Source organism: Argentina silus (assembly GCF_951799395.1).
Source record: "Argentina silus genome assembly, chromosome: 14".
NCBI classification, from domain to species: domain Eukaryota; kingdom Metazoa; phylum Chordata; class Actinopteri; order Argentiniformes; family Argentinidae; genus Argentina; species Argentina silus.
Genome location: NC_139668.1, coordinates 13,403,655 through 13,422,440, shown reverse-complemented (window position 1 = coordinate 13,422,440; position 18,786 = coordinate 13,403,655). Strand labels below are relative to the sequence as shown.

Below are 18,786 nucleotides of genomic sequence, written 5' to 3'. Positions count from 1 at the left end.
TAGGGAACCAAAGCAGATGATGATGATTTCCAGGACTTTCAGGAGGCTCCCAAGGCTGGAGGAGAGCAGTCTTCCTTCGCTGACTTCCAGGGGGAGTCAGCGGGGAGCTTTCCCTCCACCACACCCTCTCAACACCAGAACAGGTACTGTACTTGCAGTACGGTACTGACTGTAGTCGCGTTTCCAACATGCGTAATGGTTGTTGTGTAATGACACCACATGTCACTATCAGTCACTGATAGTCAGGTCCAGGGATGTAGCAGAGACTTAACGCTGTTTTACCCACATTCTTTTATGGTGAATAACGTTTACTCACCTTTGACGAACATTAGCGATTACATTGAACATTGAACATTTTCCAGTGTTTACCCATTTCTTTCTGCTACATCCCTGGTCAAGTTATAAAGTATGATACCACTGTCTCCTGAACTATCTGAGTCTTTGGAAACATAAAAAGGTATATGGTCTCTTAATTGCTTGTAATAGCCCATCCCCCCTAGCGAAACATTGATGCAGTGCCATCTCCTAATGAATTAATTTCAGTGGACAGCAGATAAGCAGATACATTATACACATTTTAAAACCTGCACAGAGATTCTGTCTATTCCCAGGGAGAAGGAATGGAAAGGCAATTATCTTTAGAAAAGACAAAGAGAATGGAGAAATAAAAGGTCTCACATCTGAGTGCCATAGTCTCTTTTACAATCCTCTCTCTCTCTCTCTAAACAAAACAAACGAATGTCTCATTGTTTCACCACCGTATCTCCAATCCCCCAAAGTCTAAGATCACTTTCTAATTAGCAGTAAGACAGAGAAAGCCCAAGCTGGATTGTCAGACAGAATTGGCAAGTGTAGCCTTGCAGCTTTTAGAAGAAGACGTTGTTCAGTGGAAGGCCAGATCCCAGATTCCCCTAAAGGCTTTAGGTTCCTGGGTCTTATCTGTGGTACCAGTATGGTGTGAAACCTCTGTGGAATTTCAGTATTATAGTGTCCAATCAGCTCAGCCAGCTTAAAGGGATTAATTTTAGGAGACAGGGTTAGTCTTGCCCAGACCTGGGTCAAAAAGTAGTTGAAATACTTTACGACGGTTTTGCTTTAGTCTGTCTGTCGTACAATTCCTTCGTTCCATTGTGCCAGTCAAACTCAATCAAGCACAGATTGACCCTAGTATTCAAGTATTGACCCTTTGTGTCCCTTGTTAACTGAACATGGCTGTTGTCTCTGCAGTGCACCTGCCATGCTGACTCCTGTCTCTGGGTCCTCCTCATCATCCTCTGACAAGTATGCTGTCTTCAAGCAGCTATCTGTGGAGCAACCTTCAGAGCCCATACCCCCTGTCTCAGGTACCTATCTACAACCTGTACAAATGTACGCCCTTTCAGTAGTTACATAATGCGCCTGTTACTGTATCAGTTAATAGTATATGGTCTTGCAATAGAGTACATTTGCCTGCCCGTCAAATAGTCAAACAAAGCTTAGGTTTGTTGATCTTGTATGTCCCAGATTCCGGAGACAAATACAGCGTGTTCAGACAGCTTGAGCAACCTGCTGACAGGAAACCAGGAGGTAAGCAGAACCCTGCCTAATTCCTCGTCCCTAGCACAAAGAACATGCACACATTTCCCCAACACACAGACACCTCTGTTCCCCAGGCAGCCCCCCTGATCTCTAGGCCATATGGCTGAGAGGACATGGTGGCCCTCTGAGAAGGTCCCTGTAAACCACAGATGACTAGAGGAAAGGACACACCGTTTTTGAGAAAGTTCCCTTGATGTCCTTTGTTCTTTTTAGGTAGACGGAAATGTGTTTCACCTCCTGGCTTGAACATGTTATGCTTATGTGTAGTAAATAATGATAGGAATCCGTTTTTTAGATTGACCTCAAGTATTATTGAATGCCCCTTTGGGGATTGATAAGGTATCTTATCTTATTGACCACGGATATACACACAAATATAATATAATATTACTATGCCCTGTGTGCTATTGTCTGGCACACATTTTAGCGTGCAAGTGCTCATACAGCACTCAGCATTGATGTAGGTGTGTTTCCTGCCCCTGTTTCACTAGAACAGTTTGCGATGGGGACAGCTCTCACCACTCCAGTAAGTCTAGTAAGGCTTGCTGTGACCTTTCCTTCCTGCTCTGAGGCTCATTCTCTACCATGAGTCCATTACTTCTCTCTTCTCCAGAATAAAGGAGCAGTGTGAACAGATTCCCTGCTTATAGTCAATGCATATATAATCTACGGCAGGGGTGTTTGGCTGCCCCTGCCCAATATACATCTCGCCCCTACACCACAATACTGTCTACCCACTTTTCCTCTGTGGTTTTCCGTTACTCTGTCATGTTTTTGAATAATGTATAGTTGAAAAAAATCATGGCATTTATCGTTGTAAAATCATGGCACTGCTGAGATTGGGAAGTGTTTGTAGAAAGTAGAGAGACGCCTTCCTCTGAAGTATGGCTTAATCATCATGTCCCGTCCCAGTTTGGGAGTGACAGCTCGGTGCTTGCGGTGGTGCTATGTGTGTGTGTGTGTGTGTGTGTGTGTCTCTGTAGATGACGTCGCTTTGTTTGTGCAGTCATGTGTGCGGTGTTATCTTCTCACACTACTAGTGTGTGTGTCTCTGGACTCCAGGCCCAACCCAGTCAGTGCTAGTTCACTCGACAGCTTGAAATTCACCATGAGCATCGGCAATGTGACAAAGCCGTAACTAATCCGCCCCTCTCTTTCTTGTCGGATTGTGAAATGAGAAAATCCAGGCTGAGGCGACTGGTGCCATTTTGTGTCATGCCAATGTCCTCTCTGTCTGGTTGCTGTGTTAAATGCTTTCTCCATGCCCTTCAATTGTTCTGTTTTGTTTCACAGGGGAAGGATTTGCCGATTTCAAGTCTGTCAGTGTTGATGATGGCTTCACAGACTTTAAAACCGCCGACAGCATCTCTCCACTAGACCCTCCAGACCAGGCAAAGATCTTTCAGCCAGCCTTCCCTCTTACTTTTTCTAACTCTCAGTCTATACAGCAACAACAACAACAACAACAACCAGCAGCTTCTCTTCCTCAGCCCAAGCACTCTCTCAACATGGCCGACCTGGATCCCTTCTCCTCTTTGGCTCCCTCTACCCCCGCTCCTGCCCCTGCAGAAACCAAACCCAGCCCATTTCCTTCCATGCTCCCCTCGCTGGTGCTCCCGCCTGGTGGAGCCAAGCCCCCTGGTGGAGGGGCCGATGACTTTGGGGACTTTGCCCTCTTTGGCTCTTCCTCCTCTGAGGTTGCCATTGGCCCTGCTGTGGGAGGGGGCGTGGCCACGCCTCAGGATGACTTTGCAGACTTCATGGCGTTCGGAAGCTCTGGAGGTGAGCCCAAAGGTGAGGGCAGCATAGGAGCTAGAGGGGAGACCACAGCTCAACAGCGCCCCCAACAGGGCTCCGACAAGTACGACGTGTTCAAACAGCTATCTCTGGAGGGGGGCGGTGCATACGACAACAACAAGGAGAGTGGTGGTGGCTCCTTCTCCTCCCTCAAGAGCGACGCGGACGACTTTGCAGACTTCCAGTCCTCCAAGTTCTGCACAGCGCTGGGGGCCTCTGAGAAGAGTCTGGTGGACAAGGTGGCCGCCTTCAAACAGGCCAAGGAAGACTCAGCCTCGGTCAAGTCCCTGGACCTCCCGTCCATCGGGGGCAGCAGCGTGGGCAAGGAGGACTCGGAGGACGCTCTCTCGGTTCAGCTAGACATGAAGCTGTCGGACATGGGCGGAGATCTGAAGCATGTGATGTCTGACAGCTCTTTGGACCTACCGGGCCTCTCGGCCCACCAACCCCCCGCCGCAGGTGAGGAACTAGTGCGCTTGCTCTGGTGAGCAAGGCCCCGCCCAGTTACACACAGAACCAATCACAGGCCTGAAATTTGCCACTCAGTCCTCCTCAGTGCCCCATAGCGCCCCATTAAAGGGATAAACCTATTTTCATGTTTAGGTGAACTATCATCTTACCCTAAACTGTCCTCATAGGCCAGTAGTGAAAGCTTCTCCAGTTCTCTGTTCTCCACTTTGCTAAGGCTGCAAAGGCTAACAGTTATCAGTGCCCTCTGCAATAGGCACTTAAGTCAGCATTGTTGAACATGCCAAAATCTCCTCAGAGAAACTTGGAATTTTGGAGAGGGCGCTGCTAACTGTCAGCCTTTGCTACAGTAGCAAAGTGGAGAACGGAGGATCGGAGAAGCTTTCAACCATCCCTTTAAAGCAGGGCTTAGCCTAGAGGGCCAGCAGTAAGCTCCAAGTTACTGCTGAATCATGTTCAAACACTCAGACATCACACCACTACATATCTTGTCATCTCATCAGTCCCACAACATCATTCATTCATTCCCAATCCCATCATTAGTCATTTTGAATTAATTTAATATTTATCAAGTATTTATGAAGTATTTATTTATTTATTGTTCATATAGTTATTTTTGTGAATTGATTACATGTTCTGCATTCAAAACTCTGCTTTTGTATCACAGTCAATAAGCACAGGTCTGCCCCTACATATATTCATTCAGTTGATGAGAGTATCAAACAAGAGGGACGCAGTTGTAGTTCATTTGAGAGACTCACCCTGACTGCTCTTCAGACCTGGGTTGAATAGTACAGTATTTGAGATACATTGAGCGGTTGCCTGAGCCTGTCTGGAGTGCCAGATCAGGAGGGTTTGCACTTTTGGGACTATTTAATTGGTTCCATTGTGCCAGAAGTATTAGAAATTATTTGAAATACTATTTGAGCTCAAGTCTGTTGTCTATTCTACTGCAGACTCACATTCCCGGTCTGTGCGGCCATGCACCATTTATCTCACCAACCTTGATTGTGTGTGTTGACATGTGACTGTAAGGGTGAATACAGATGAACGCAGGAGCATGTTATAGTTATGGGCTTCTGTACAATGAGTTTTCTTTCAGATCACTGACTGCACACACTATTGCAGCCTACTGTACCAATGGCTTCACTTTTACTTACAGTACCGGAAGCCAAAATCTTCCTGAGACCGATGATGATTAGCTTAGCACTGATTGAAATTAATTAAAATTAGGTACTTATGAGGAAGGAAGGAAAACAGTCTAAAAAACAGTCTAACTATTATTTACTGATAATTGATTGTTGACCAAATTCCATGACCGTGACTGCCCTCGTGAGTGCAGCTGTTTCCTAAAGGTGGATAGATTTCAGTGTTTTGTGAAAAAAGGCAAAATTATTTGTGATCAATCCTTCATACATCAAAGGCAGAACCCAGCCCTATATTTTACACCATAGAGTAGATGGAGCAGTATTATTGACAGCTCACCGTGTGTCTGTACTGTATGAATGTGTATGACCGGTAATGTTTTGTATGAGCACAAGTGAGTTTCCATATTGTGGTTTTCAGAGTAACCATTTAGTATTCCTTGGAAAAACAATGTTGTATATCGATCTGGAACAGTATTTGTTACCTTTATTTATCCAGGTAGGTGCCAAACCTGCAGCACTGTCTGCTACTACGGAAATATAATAAGTCTATTACTTTATTTTGCCACCCACAATGATTTTCTTCATGCACGACAGTTCAGTTAGCGTACAAAAAGCACACCATTCATAGACTTCATGCACCCTGGGCCAGCCTGGCCACCCAGACACCTCAATGGAAACTCCAATGTAATATAGTTTGACTTCATGTCTAGGCATTGTCCATATCAGCACGTACCTCTCCCCCTCCGATGGTCATGATTTATGTACCAACCATCTCATCTTCCATCATGTCTCCTATTCCTCTTTGTACGACATTCAAGGCCTTTCCCTCTCTACAGCCCTTGCGTGTGACCACATACAAAAGCACTTAGATGTGCTTAGCCTATATATTTCATATTTCAACACCAGCCAACATATCAGTTCACTGGTTTGTAGCAATTTGGGCAAAGGGGGCATCTAAATCTTATTTAAACTAGGAGTTATTATAAAGTAGAAATTATAAATGTAGGCTAATGGGGGGGCCCCCCATTGTTTCAGTATTTGTACAACAGAACAAAGAAACTTCCTGTTATCTGAAACAGTTTGGCTACTCTCCATTGAGAGAGAAGGACGATGAGCAATGAGAACTGAACCTTGAACTGCAACAAAATGGTAGATGTGATGAAGGTAGTGCCCAGCCGAGTGTTGATACATTCCCAAAAGCTGTTCATTGCTGCTCCTTTTTTTTCTGACCCACGTTTATCCGGTGTTGTTGTTTCTTGGCGATCTCTAGAGTCTCAGAGAAAGCGTAGCAGGCCTCTGCGTGTGAGAACCTCATCATGCTTGCACTATGTTCCTACCTGGACATGTAACCTTAAAGTGGCAATCTGGGATTCAAACAATAACAAAGTGGTCTACGACTCTCAAATTCATAGACAGAACTATGGATGAAATTTATTGAACTAAGGACTAAACATCCATGAGATCAAAAGGATAGTTTTAACCATGTTTTGAGGCTATACATTGTTTGCTTACAATTCACAAACATTGGAATAAAACAAGCTTATATTTTATGTTCTGATGGGGTAAGACCGTTTAACTTAGCTCATGAGACATTTATAAGTTATGTTCTTCAAAAATCAATGGCCATCATTAATTTAAAAGTCCACAAATATATATACCAATCCCAGATTGCCCCTTTAAAGAGACAGTATCTCTTTTCCTGGGCTCTTTTTGGGTCAGAAGCTCATAAAGGAAGCCTTTTCATTTGTCTTTGATATTCAGGTACGTTTTGTTATGTGTGGGTCCGTGGACAGGCTCTCTGAGAACACACACTGACGTTAGTGTTACCCTCCCCTGCCTTGCTTTTTGCTGCAGTGTGCCTGCCTGTTCAATTTGTGAAATTGACAAGAACATGTTATAGGATACCATTTTCTGCATAACAGTATAACAGGTTGTTTTTATTGAAGTAAAAAAAGACAAATGTATACATACAGATTGAATAGTGTATTTTTTATTACAGGAAAATGAACTCTCATTTATTTTGAAACAAGATAGACTTCCTGATATTGTTTGAATGTGTTAACGATTTTAAGATTAAAAGAATTTATTAAGATATTTATAGAATATTTGAGGGTGGTTTAGAATCAAATATTTTTGAGAAATCCTGTCCTGTTCACATGAAGGGGTGGCACTAAGAGACTGTGCACATCAGCCTTCCAGGTAGCAACTAGAAAAAAGGATACTGTCTCTTTAAATCAATTTAAGAGCATCTGTATTGGACATAAAAGCCTTCCCTAAGGTGTGGTGGTAGTGTTCTTTAACCCTTTGAGTGCTTGAGCAAACCTGTTTTGTGTAGAATCATATACAGTAGACATGGAGATTGCAGATGCTCAGTATTGCCAGATCTCTTGATTATTTTCGACTGTTGACTGGATTTGGTGATCCTTACCTCCCCTTTCATCAATAGAAGGTAATGCCTCTGGGTCCTATTGGTTGTAGTCATTACCTAGTCTTTATTTGATTTCAAAAATCAGTAATTGACATTTTGAGCTTCTTTCATGACAAGAAAAGCATTCAGGTCCTCAAAGGGTTAATCACACCTGCCTCGAACATGTCTTTTGGATGATCCTTGGCTTAACAAGTGTTCTGTATTAAATTATGTTCCAATCAATCTGTTGCTTTCCACCCTATTAGTACAACTACAGTGTGTCTTCTACCGAGATCTACTAATTTTAGTCTGTGAATGTGCCTTCTCGTTCTGGTTTCTGCTTCTATATTCTGGGATTTATCTTTCTTTTGACCTTTTTCCGCTGTTTGTTTTCTTTCTTCTTTTCTGACTCTGCATGCCCTTGTATTCAAAATGATTAAAAGACAATTTTACAAGTGTTAGTTTGACAAACCTCTTGTAATAATAGACCTCTTTCACAGTATTTTGTGATCTTTCTCTCTTTCTCTCTCTTCCCATGTTGTCGTAATAAATATTACTATTGGTATTGCTGAAATGCTTACCGTCTTATTTTCTCCTTTCCTTATCCTGAGAGGCCAGATTATGATCTAGCTACACGAGGCTTACTGCACTAGCTCCTTGTCAATTTCACAAATTGTTTTCTTGTGTGCAGGCAGTATTGTATACTGACCATGTGTATCTCCAGATTTTGCGCGTGTGTGTGTGTGTGCGTGTGTGTGTGTGGTGTGTGGTGTGTGTATGTATGTGTTACCGTAAACACTGGGAATCATAAGATTGCTGCGGCAAACAATGAATATAGACTCAGACCTGCTCCACTACCTGCTCCACTATTTCCTGAAATATGAGTGGTACATACTGTCCCATGATAATAAACAGTTTGTACTCTAGTCACACATAAAATAATAGTGGAATGGAAATGTGTTTCACTGGGCCTTGTGCCATTCACAAACACTCACCTGCCTTAACCTTAAAGGGATAGTTCACTCTTTGAGGTTTTACCTAATTTTTGACTTATCTAGGGTGTTAGCTGCAGTATTCCTTACGGAATATCCTTATTTCCACTAGAATTGCACATAGGAGCACAGTGTACTCGCATCCCAAGGTGTGTAACCATCTGACCAACCAGGAAGCTCAGATACAAGATACAAGATTGTTTATTAACCACACAACCGAGGCTGGTGGAATTCTTTCCACAATCACTGTTAGACTTGTTTATCACGTTTCCTTGACAACATTTGTTGTTTCTCAGTGCAGGACAGAAACCACCACAATCCATCACAAAATATATATACTTTGATCATTGGTTTATTTGTACATTTTTTGTAAATATATAGCCAAGATACAATATATGTAGAAATACATAACCAATATACAGTATACCTATTGTGATGGCCCTTTGTTAATGCAGGTTCACACCGGATTGAAAAACTGAAAAGACTCAATTATCCCTTAAGGTGTCTACTCTCACAACCCACAGCAGTCACATCCCCTATTTGTTTTCCTCTGCATCATTTAATGCAACAGCCAACACAATCCTCAAAGAGTTTGTCAGGTCAATGTTGGTGTATCTCAAGCATTTGAAGTCAAATCGTTCATCAACATTAAGGCTAGTGGTGCTGAGGGAGTGAGCGTGTGTGTTTCTGTGTGCAGGTGAGAAAGAAAAAAAAACATTTTGGGTGTAGAACACTTGGGTTCTATTAGGCTTGGGCTGGTATTAGAATTCTCAAACCGGTATACCATCCCTCCAAAATATCCCAGTATACGGTTAAACCTTTTAGAGGACTTTCAACATGACTTGAAGTTGTAGCAAATCTATGGCAAGTAGTTTATCTCTCTCTGGCCACAGTTATGATTTATGACCTCCTCCACCCCTTGCCCTCAGACAAGACAAATTGATCATGCCTTGTGATGCTTGTGCGCAAGTTAATTTAGACCGATGTTTATTAAACAAACCTTGGTGGATGTAATAATGGCAATATACAGGTGGAGAGGGTATTGATGGAAGTAAACCGATATAAGCTTAAATACCTTATTCACCCAGTAATATCTTACACCTGATAGACACTTCATAATGACCCCATCCAAGTGACCCCTTACACACATTTTAGTGTAGAACAAAAGAAAAGGTTTGTAGGGAGACAAGTAAATACTCTGTCAACGCAAAGCTGCTTGTTACAACAAGCCAATGCAGCTCCTTTTGTATTATTCACACACAGAATACATTATTTTGTATTTTATTGAAGAGTAATATAGCTATTATCACACAACTACTATTTTTAATAAACTTCAGATGTTAGCACACATTTAGTATCAATGTGATATGGTTTCTAAGTGTTTCACATACTGTAACGTAGCTTAACCAGAGAGATCTTGTCCATTTGTCAAGGTTGACGAGTAGCACCCGTCATTTCAGCACCTATGCTATTCCCACTTGGAGCCACCAGTATTTTGTGTTGTCATTGCAGAAGGAGATGACATGAAGTTTGACCCCTTTGGAACGTCCACAGCCAGCAGCCTGGCCAGCTATGATTGGTCAGACAGGGAGGAATGCTCGTCTGGTCAGGCCAAGAAGCCTCTGGGCCAGGACGGAGCAGCACTTCCTTCCTCAGCAGTAGCACACGGGAGGGAGACGTCGTTCGGTAGCTCAGAGAACATCACCCACGCCTCCCTGGCTAGCGCCACCACCTTCCCCACCGAGGACAGCAGCGCTTCCTCAGAGGGCAAGTTTGAGGCCTTTGCTGACTTCGGCTCTTGTGAACAGGGGGGGGGTGGGGGCCTTGACCAGGAGGATGATTTCGGGGACTTTGCCAGCACCGTGTCGGAGAAATGCGACTCTCCTGCTGCCACAGCAGAGGCGGGCTCCGAGGGCCCCCAGAGCGAGGCGTCTGATGAGTTTGGGGCCTTCCAGGGGGACAAGCCCAAGTTTGGCAAGTCTGACTTCCTCAAGGCCAGTTCTCAGACGAAGGTCAAGTCCAGTGAGGAGATGATCAAGAATGAACTGGCCACCTTTGATCTTTCTGTCCAAGGTGAGTCACAATACGTTCTTTACTCTTCACAATTTATTTTGGACATCAGTGAATACCCAGATACATTATTTCCTGACCCTCAGTGAAGAATATGATCTTGAAATTCAGTTAATTATATTGTCCAGTTAATTATATTATGCACATATCTATAGTCTTGATTGAGCTGCGTGAGTGGAAGCCACTGGCCCTAATATGATATAGCAGCATTTTCATCACCTCCAACTGGAGCAGCTGTGGCTCCTCAGGCAGCCACATGCAGTTTAGCTGTCGGGCAATAGGGGGCGGTGTTAGGACTGCAGTCTCGCCACAGTCAGACAAGTGAGATGAATTAACACAGTCCAGCAAATCCATGAGCAGAAATTACCGCATTCACTTCTAAGGTGTTTATTTTTTTCATTGTATTTTTTTTTTTTTTTTTTTTTACACTGCTGTTTGCCGGTGTTATGTTTCCCGCATAATTTATGAGCACTTCCTCCAATGTGATAAAAACTCATTTGCCTCATATAGATTTTCCTCCCTGTGTTAAATGTAATTTGTTGGAATGAGAGGGTTTTACTTATCTCCCCAGTGTCCCCATTTGTGTGTGTGTGTGTGTGTGTGTGTGTGTGTGTGTGTAATTGTGTGTGTGTGTGTGTGTGTGTGTGTGTGTGTGTGTGTGTGTGTGTGTGTGTGTTGTGGTGTTGCTGCAGTGTTTGTCTGTGCAAGCTGAGCCTCCATGAATTATTCATACCCGTGTTGCCGAACTTGCCGTAGTGTTTTGTATGTAATTATCGTTTCTCACAAATTAAGTGTTTGTCGCTTGCCGTCCTTGTCCGGAAAGAATTAGCCACAACAGAATTTGAGCTCAGTAAAAAAAAAGTCCCATTTATGTAATGGTAAACAAACAGGTGCATGTCTCAAATGAGCCATCACTGGTTTGTATAAATGGTCATTAGTGTGTGTGTGTGTGTGTTTGTGTGTGTGTGTGCGTGGACATTCTCTCTCTCCTTACCTAAGGGTCCCACAAGCGCAGTCACAGTTTGGGGGAGAAGGAGATAGGACGCTCGCCCCCCTCCCCCGCCCCAGAGCAGCCCTTCAGAGATCGCTCCAACACCCTGAGTGAGAAGCCTGCCCTGCCTGTCATCAGAGACAAGTACAAGGACCTGACTGGAGAGGTGGAGGTAAGGCCGTGTGTGTGTGTGTGTGTGTGTGTGTGTGTGTGTGTGTGTGTGTGTGTGTGCGCGCGCACGCTATGAAATAATTTCAAATACTTGGAGCGTTTGTTTGAGCTTGCCTGGAGTGCCAGATGGGCCAGGTTTACACTTTTGGGTCTGCTCCATCGGTTCCATTATTTTTTAGGCAAACCTAATCAAGCACAGCTAAGTACTTGAAATGATTCAATTCCAATTTAAACCCAGTTCTTTTCTATAGAGTTTCGCTTTGTGATTCTGCACACATTGACGGCTGTGGCTTAAAGGAGATTTTGTTTGTATTTCTTTATGATTACTTGTTACGTCTCGCACACTAGTCACAGAAGTATCCTCTGTTACAATCTCCACTGTTGTGTTCTTTCAGGAGAGTGAGCGCTATGCATACGAGTGGCAGAGATGTCTGGAGAGTGCTCTGCAGGTAAGATACTCCTGCTCTGTTCTCTGGTGCGTGTCTGTCTGTCTGTCTGTGTGTCTGTCTGTCTGTCTGTCTGTGTGTGTGTGTGTGTGTGTGTGTGTGTGTCTGACCTATCCTATCCTGCTGTCCCCAGGTCATCAACAAAGCCAACAACACCCTGAATGGCATCAGTAGCTCCACTGTCTGCACTGAGGTCATCCAGTCAGCACAGGGCATGGAGTACCTGCTGGGTGAGACTGCACACACACACACACACACACACACACACACACACACACACACACACACTGATGCATGCCACACCACCAATGAGAGAGAGACAGAGAGAGACTCTGGGTGGCAGGTGTGATGGCTTATCTCTGCTTGGCCTGCACTGGCAGGGTCTGGCTGTTATTGTGTGTGTGTGCGCTCGCGTGCATACTGCCATTGTGTAGAACTCTGACCAGACGTCAGTGTCTGCTTTTAACAAGCTGTGATTGGCCCACATGTCAGGGGCTGGGAACACAGTGTGCTAAGGTTACTGCTGTGGATCTCTCCTTCCTCAATGGACAATGTGGAATCAATCACCATTCCATCTTAAACTATTATATTACCATGAAATGATCTCTGGTTGCTCTGATGATTTTTCCACACTGTTTTTAAGAAATATATATATATATATATATATATATATATTTTTTTACCAGACACTAGAGGTTTGTATTTGAATTTCATACTGTGTAACCTTGAATAAGGAGTAGGTTGAATTCAGAGTTTGTGTGTGTGTGTGTGTGTGTGTGTGTGTGCGCGTGTGTGTGTGTGTGTGCGTGTGCGTGCGTGCGCGTGTGCGTGTGTGTGTGCGTGTGCGTGTGTGTTGTTTGGCAGGTGTGGTGGAGGTGTATCGCGTGACCAAGCGCGTGGAGCTGGGTATTAAGGCCACGGCGGTCTGTTCTGAGAAGCTCCAGCAGCTGCTGAAGGACATCAGCCGTGTGTGGAACAACCTCATGGGCTTCATGTCCTTGGCTAACCTGGCGGTAAGACACACACACACACACACACACACACACACAGTGGTGTAGGGGTAAATGAAGAAGTGAGTATACTGTAATTTTCTGAAGAGGCACCCTTTTCAGTAAGGCAAAACTAACCAATATATGCCCAATTGTAGAAGTGTTTGGGTCTATATGGTATCAATGGATAAATATGGATTTGGCAATTGGAATAGATTCCTATGCAAATCAGAGACCCTATAAAAACAAAGATATTCATTCCAAAATAACATGAACTATTATCCTTGCATTAAGATGGACTCAGTTCAACTTATCGAGTGACTTGTTGATGAAATATTTGCATTTGAGCTAATTTTAAGAGTGTCATAGCAAAGGGTCTGAATACTTATAATAAAGCCCTAACCCTGAATACTTATAATAGGTATTTCTGTATTTCAATATTAATACATTTGCCGAAATTTCTAAAAACGTGTTTTCCGATTTGTCATTCTGGGGTATTGTGTGTGGATTGATGGCAACAATTTTTTATTTATTTAATTTTAAATTGAGTCTAAACCACAACAAAATGAAGGGGTCTGAATGCTTTCGTTTTCTGCCCCTCTAATCATCATTTAATTAGACCTAACCTACATTTCAGTCAAATATAAGATAGAAATTTCCAGCAAACCAATGATGACATTGACATTATTATGTCAAACATTTGACTTTTTTTTTTTTTGGAAGGGGGTGTGAACTTCAATTCAAAAGGATGGGCAGCAAGTGCAACACAACCACATGCATTTATCTGGTACAATTTAAATCATTACAAAAGAACCGTGTGTGAACATAGTAACTGACCACAAGGTCAACTGTCCATTTTGTGAAGTTCTAAGAATGAGCATAAACTCTCCATTTATTTTCAAATTGGTTCCGCAGCCTGAAGCCGCGAGGCAGTCTAGTCATTCACATCAAAGGCTTCTTTTTATTGGCTGCCGTCATTTTATACAAGTCCACAAATCTCCATTCATTTCATTGTGGTTCACTTGCTGTGAACAAATCACTCTCGTGTAGGAAAAAAGAGACTTGAGTTGCATATCGCGCAAGATACACCATCATCTATACGTATACAGTACATATCATTGAATTGTAGGTGTGTATACGCTAAATCCTTACCGAGTAAAGTGGGTATACAGCGTGTACCCGTGTATGGCCTTGACTACCCTACTGCACACAAACCTACCTCCCCTCCATTTCAGAGGGGTACAGTAAACACACAAACCTACCTCCCCTCCATTTCAGAGGGGTACAGTAAACACACAAACCTACCTCCCCTCCATTTCAGAGGGGTACAGTAAACACACAAACCTACCTCCCCTCCATTTCAGAGGGGTACAGTACACACACAAACCTAAGAAAGAATGCAAAGGCCACTGATGTCCCCTGCTGCATTGAATTACAGTTGCTACAGTTGCAGCTGGACCACTAACTATGTATAGTTCAGGTGATGTGGTTAGTGTGTGTGGAGGGAGTCCTCCCTGCTGACTCTGTCTCTCTCTCTCTCTCTCTCTCCCCCGTCTCTGGCATTAACTCAGCCCTGGTCTGTACCACAGGACAGCCTGCCAGCTGTTTCCTGTGACCAGGGGAAAACACATTGATTCCCTTCTGTTGGCCTCATTTGGGAAGAGATGGAGTGTGGCCAGAATGCTCTCTAGTGTCGATGAGACACGGGCTTACTGAGAGAGAGAGAGTGAGGCTATACATAGACCTCTGAAGTATGCCTTTATAGCCTCTAGTGAAACTCACGGATTATCCCCACCGGGATGTTCCTGTGAATCGGGAGACGTTGCAATCCCTTTTCTTGTTTCATGTTTTGTATATAGATGATGATTGAATGTTAGAACTGCCAGCTGGACACTACAACCGTTTTCTGCAGAACAGCACTGTATTGTTTGTGTCTGAGAAAATGCGATTCTCCTTTGTTGGTAGTCGTACCACATCCAGCACATGCGTTCACGGTCATCCTCAAATGATCCAATATAAATGCGGAGACCCCCCCCCTCGTTTGAAATCCCACTCGATAAAATAGGTCTACTACGTCAGCACTGGGCTGGGAAGGCAACGTGTTCAGACCTCTCACCAATGCCTCAATGTTGTTTTTCAAACATTGTGATGGTTGTGATGGGTTATGGACCTAGCCAACCTTGTTGACGATCAATCAATGAAACCTTGATTGTGCTGCCAGTGTTGTTAAAGCGTGCCCAGAGTTGTTCAAGCGTGTCCAGTGTTGCAAAAGCGTGTCCAGCGGTGTGGAGGTATCTGTTTGTGTTCGTGGTTGTACGGACGGGATGGGGGGCTGTCGATGGGTCTCCAGCAGCAGTCTGCTGTGCTGCTTTGTGTATAGAACAGAGGCTGTGAGTGGAGATGGGCTGGCCTTATCCCTACGGTCAGACAGCCTTGGGAAGAATATTGCTTCTCAAATGCCAGCAGATAATACAGGCTGGCGGTCTCGACTCAAGATAATGTCAGTAGAGGGAGAGAGGGGGGGGGGGGGAGTGGGAGATGTCTGGCCACACACACCTAGTGTGCAGGTGCATAAGGATCTGCCAAGAGACTAACATATACTTTAACTATATTCACTATAACGCATTGTTATATAGACAAAGATTAGATTATTTATGCTTCAGTCAATGTATCTATAAATAGAGGGAGGTGAACCTGAGCCTTAGTGAGCCAACTGGGATTCTATGGGTTATTCACTAACGTGTGTGTGTGTCTGTTTGCAGCCTGATGAAAGTTCCCTGGACTTCTCATCCTGCATCCTGAGGCACGGCATCAAGAACGCAAAAGAGCTGGCCTGTGGCGTGTGCCTGCTCAACGTGGACTCACGCAGCAAGGTCTGTCTCACACTCGAACGACACTTGCTTACACACACTTGCTTCTAGCTACATGTTGCTAATGCTAACTGTTCATACAAACATTTTCCAGTTAATGTCATTCTGTTGATAATTTGTCCGGTACCTTCATGTGTTTGTCACATGTTTTTCATGTGTTTATGTTATCATGTCGCAAACTAAGCGGCAGGGACATATAAAAACAAATTGCAATTGATTTGCCTTTGAACATTTTTCAGAGCAAAGAAGAGAACACTATTGGACGCCGGTTTAAACGAGTACGAGACAGTGAACTGTCAACGGAATCTCATTTCACTCTCTCCTACTGGGGGCTAGGGGGCATATTCTCCTCTGATAGGCAGACACAATGGGGTGCCAAAATGACAGCATTCACCTCTCCTCACCGCTCCGTTCTCATTGTCTACTGCGGAACCTTGCACATGCACAGATGGAGTTAGAATCTACCAGCCAATCCTATTTTCCAATTTACCTCAGAACCATTTCAGCTCATCTTCATTTATGACTCGTATAAGGGAGGATGATGAAATAATGATGATGGTAAAATGTAATGATGATAACTTGGAGCGCTTAGGGATAGAGCAAGCAGAGAATGAAGGAGAGAGAAGAGATGGGGGAGAGAGAAGAGATGGGGGAGAGAGAAGAGATGGGGGGGGGGGGAGAAGAAGATCGAAGATAGAGAAGTAAAAGAGAGTTGGAGACTGGAAGGAAGAGGAGGAAAGCTGTCACTTTGGCACCTTTAGGTTGGGCTGGAGCATTCTGGGATGGTTTCTGGAGGGTCAGTGAAGTGTGGAAGCTTCACTCTTCAGCCAGTTCTCAAAAATCTTTCCTATGATTGCCTCCTCCTCAAAACTTATTGGAGGAGAAGGTCTGAGGTTCCTCCCCTTGACTCTCCTCCAATGCAAGGAAAGAGGACATGAGTAACAGTGGAAAAACTTTTGAGATTATAGTCCTTTCTCAATAGTCAGGAAATCTGTCCTCTCCTCGATTCCTCCGCCCTCAATTCCTCTGTGACCCAGAAACCGATGAGTGGTCAACATATTTAAGAGCATATGCATTGTCCAACAAGTGGATTCCTCCCTGTCCTCACCTCCTCAAGGAGGTGCCCGCTGAAGGATACAAGCTTGTATCCTCATGTGGAAGAGTTTGAAGGTATTCGGCTTACTTAACAAATCCACACACCCTTTACTACGTAAGTTTAAATGTTGACGCGTAGACTTCCACAGAATCGCTGGTCCCCTCTATCTTTGATCATATGAAAATGTAGAATCATGTAGATTCAAGATCAACAAATTGCATAGCGAAACACATTATGCGTTCATTACTTTCATAATACGGAAGCATAAAACCTTTATTACAGCTGCAAGTGTTTAATATTGAGTTCAGTAGCAGATGAGAAATTATATTAATATAATTTGCACTGACTGTTAGTATTTCAGTGAAGTTGTTGTTGTTGTCAACATACGTCATCTGCATTTATCTGGTAATTTCAATAGGCACATCCCATGCGGGAGAGAATCGTGAGAGGAACATCTGATGTCTTACGAGCTCGTCTCCTCTCTCCCTCTTGTCCTCATCCACTCGACTCCTCTCCTCGTTAGCTCCCTTTGTTTCCCTGCCATGTTGTCAGTAGGACATGAGTGGAGGACGTCGGAGAGGACGTGAGGAGTCATGTTTCAAGCTATTGAGAAAGGGCTTATGAAAAGGCGTATCTCGTCGATGCCTTCATCTGATCGGTGCACCTTTCACTTCACCACGTACTATACTACCTAACCCTGACCCAACACTCCTCTACTACAGTCCGTCTCCCGTCCACGTCTGTGTGCGTTTCATAACCATCCACCTCGTCGTTTTGACTAGGGTTTCATATGTCATTTTTATTATGATGATGACAATATGTTCACTTGTCAAAGCCCTGGTCATCAGGAACTAGGAGTCATATTGGGGGGACTGTTATTAAAGTATGGCTTTCCTGTACGGTCTGGAGGGCGAGATAGCTTTGATTGTTTCCTACGTCCCCTGTATCATACAGCCAGAGCCTGATTGATGGAGAAGGCAGAGAGGATGGCTGAGGGATGGGAGAGGCAGAGAGGAAGGCTGAGCCATGCGACTCTGAGCTCAGAGCAGATGTGTCGTACACATCAGTCATGAGCGAGGAGCACAGGTGCTAATAGATCTGCTGGGAGAAAGCTTCTCTCTGTCTGGTTTCCTCTTTCTTTCTTTCTTTCTCTCTCTCTCTCTCTCTCTATATATATATATATATATATATATAACATATATATATATATATATATATATATATATATATATATAACATATATATATATATATGCGCCTATCTCTCTCTCTCTCTCTCTCTTCCCCCCCTCCTCACCTTCTGTCTTACTCTTTCTCTCTCTCCCGTAGTCTCTCTTACTCTGCGTGCCCCTGACATCAGATTAATAACCTACCTTTTAATTACATTTTTGTCTGAGGCGCATTTGTAAGAAAGCATAAAAACCAAATGAAGATAGCATAGCATCCGCTCAGAGGATAATGAAATCAGAGAAACCTTTCTCATATAGCAGTCAGCCGCCACTGGTAATGGCATTGTCCTTCAGAGAAGACCTTCCGACCAAAGGTGAAGACATGGCATCACTGGGGGAATATCAAAAGTGTTTCCTCGATTCATCGCCTCCTCACTCCTCACCTCATTCTATAGACACATTGGAAGAGAGGCTCTGGGAATAGAAACGGCAGATCTTCACCTCCAATGCTTTTTGAGAAAGAAGTGAGGAGAGGACGCAAGGAATAGAGGACACACTTTTAAGATTGACCTACTTGTCTCTGATTCAGGCTTTG

The 18,786-nt window shown here is 43.8% G+C and overlaps 1 protein-coding gene across 7 annotated transcripts in view; it reads left to right on the top strand.

Annotated features, from left to right (window-relative positions):
* synrg (synergin, gamma) overlaps nucleotides 1-18,786 on the top strand; it is a 37,117-nt gene that overhangs the window by 14,163 nt on the left and 4,168 nt on the right. For 5 of the 7 annotated variants that reach the window (XM_083684420.1, XM_083684419.1, XM_083684416.1 and 2 more), the window contains 11 exons: nucleotides 4-143; nucleotides 1,228-1,343; nucleotides 1,504-1,566; nucleotides 2,872-3,834; nucleotides 9,903-10,463; nucleotides 11,460-11,623; nucleotides 12,018-12,071; nucleotides 12,202-12,298; nucleotides 12,933-13,081; nucleotides 15,820-15,930; nucleotides 16,167-16,205. In XM_083684420.1, the coding sequence (XP_083540546.1) occupies nucleotides 4-143; nucleotides 1,228-1,343; nucleotides 1,504-1,566; nucleotides 2,872-3,834; nucleotides 9,903-10,463; nucleotides 11,460-11,623; nucleotides 12,018-12,071; nucleotides 12,202-12,298; nucleotides 12,933-13,081; nucleotides 15,820-15,930; nucleotides 16,167-16,205 (2,457 nt within the window). The remainder of the gene's footprint in view (nucleotides 1-3; nucleotides 144-1,227; nucleotides 1,344-1,503; nucleotides 1,567-2,871; nucleotides 3,835-9,902; nucleotides 10,464-11,459; nucleotides 11,624-12,017; nucleotides 12,072-12,201; nucleotides 12,299-12,932; nucleotides 13,082-15,819; nucleotides 15,931-16,166; nucleotides 16,206-18,786) is intronic. The other 2 variants (XM_083684421.1, XM_083684418.1) reach the window with 1 other exon arrangement.